Source organism: Sinocyclocheilus anshuiensis, unplaced genomic scaffold (assembly GCF_001515605.1).
Source record: "Sinocyclocheilus anshuiensis isolate Anshui unplaced genomic scaffold, SAMN03320099.WGS_v1.1 scaffold923, whole genome shotgun sequence".
In the NCBI taxonomy this organism is placed as follows: Eukaryota; Metazoa; Chordata; class Actinopteri; order Cypriniformes; family Cyprinidae; genus Sinocyclocheilus; species Sinocyclocheilus anshuiensis.
In genome coordinates, this window is record NW_015544138.1 from 676,517 (window position 1) to 677,112 (window position 596).

Below are 596 nucleotides of genomic sequence, written 5' to 3' on the forward strand. Positions count from 1 at the left end.
GTGTGTGTGTGTGAGTGTGTGTGCGAGTGAGAGTGCGTGTGAGTGTGTGCGAGTGAGAGTGAGAGTGTGTGCGAGTGTGTGAGTGAGTGTGTGAGTGAGTGTGTGAGTGAGTGTGTGAGTGAGTGAGTGAGTGTGTGCGAGTGAGTGAGTTTTTGGACAGCTGTACCTTTACAGGACTCTCCGTTGGCGGTGAACACCTCGTTGTCATGGTAACCGTCACGACACTCGCAGTGATACCAACCAGGTAAGTTCACACAGGTGGCATGTGTGTCACACTGAACCAAACCCTCCGAGCACTCATCGATGTCTGAACACACACACACACGGTTCATTATCTCTGCTCCAAACCCTCGGCTGACTACACGAACAGCATTTTAAGGCATCGTAAAGCAACCTATTCTTGACGTGATAAAGGCAGCAGCAGCATTACACAGATTCAGACCAAGAGCTGATAAAAACATCAAAATAATCCACAAGTAATCCACACCACTCCAGTCCATCAGTTAACAAGTTTTTTTAAAGATGTTTTTAACTAAAATACAAGTTCATAATCCATAATAACTCTTCCTCCAGTGAAAAAGTGCATCTCCTGTTGT

General features: G+C 45.8%; 1 protein-coding gene across 2 annotated transcripts in view; it reads right to left on the reverse strand.

Moving 5' to 3' along the window:
- nell2a (neural EGFL like 2a) overlaps nt 1–596 on the reverse strand; it is a 113,842-nt gene that overhangs the window by 8,324 nt on the left and 104,922 nt on the right. For both annotated transcript variants that reach the window (XM_016494760.1, XM_016494761.1), the window contains exon 16: nt 167–307. In XM_016494760.1, coding sequence (XP_016350246.1) covers nt 167–307 — 141 coding nt within the window. The remainder of the gene's footprint in view (nt 1–166; nt 308–596) is intronic.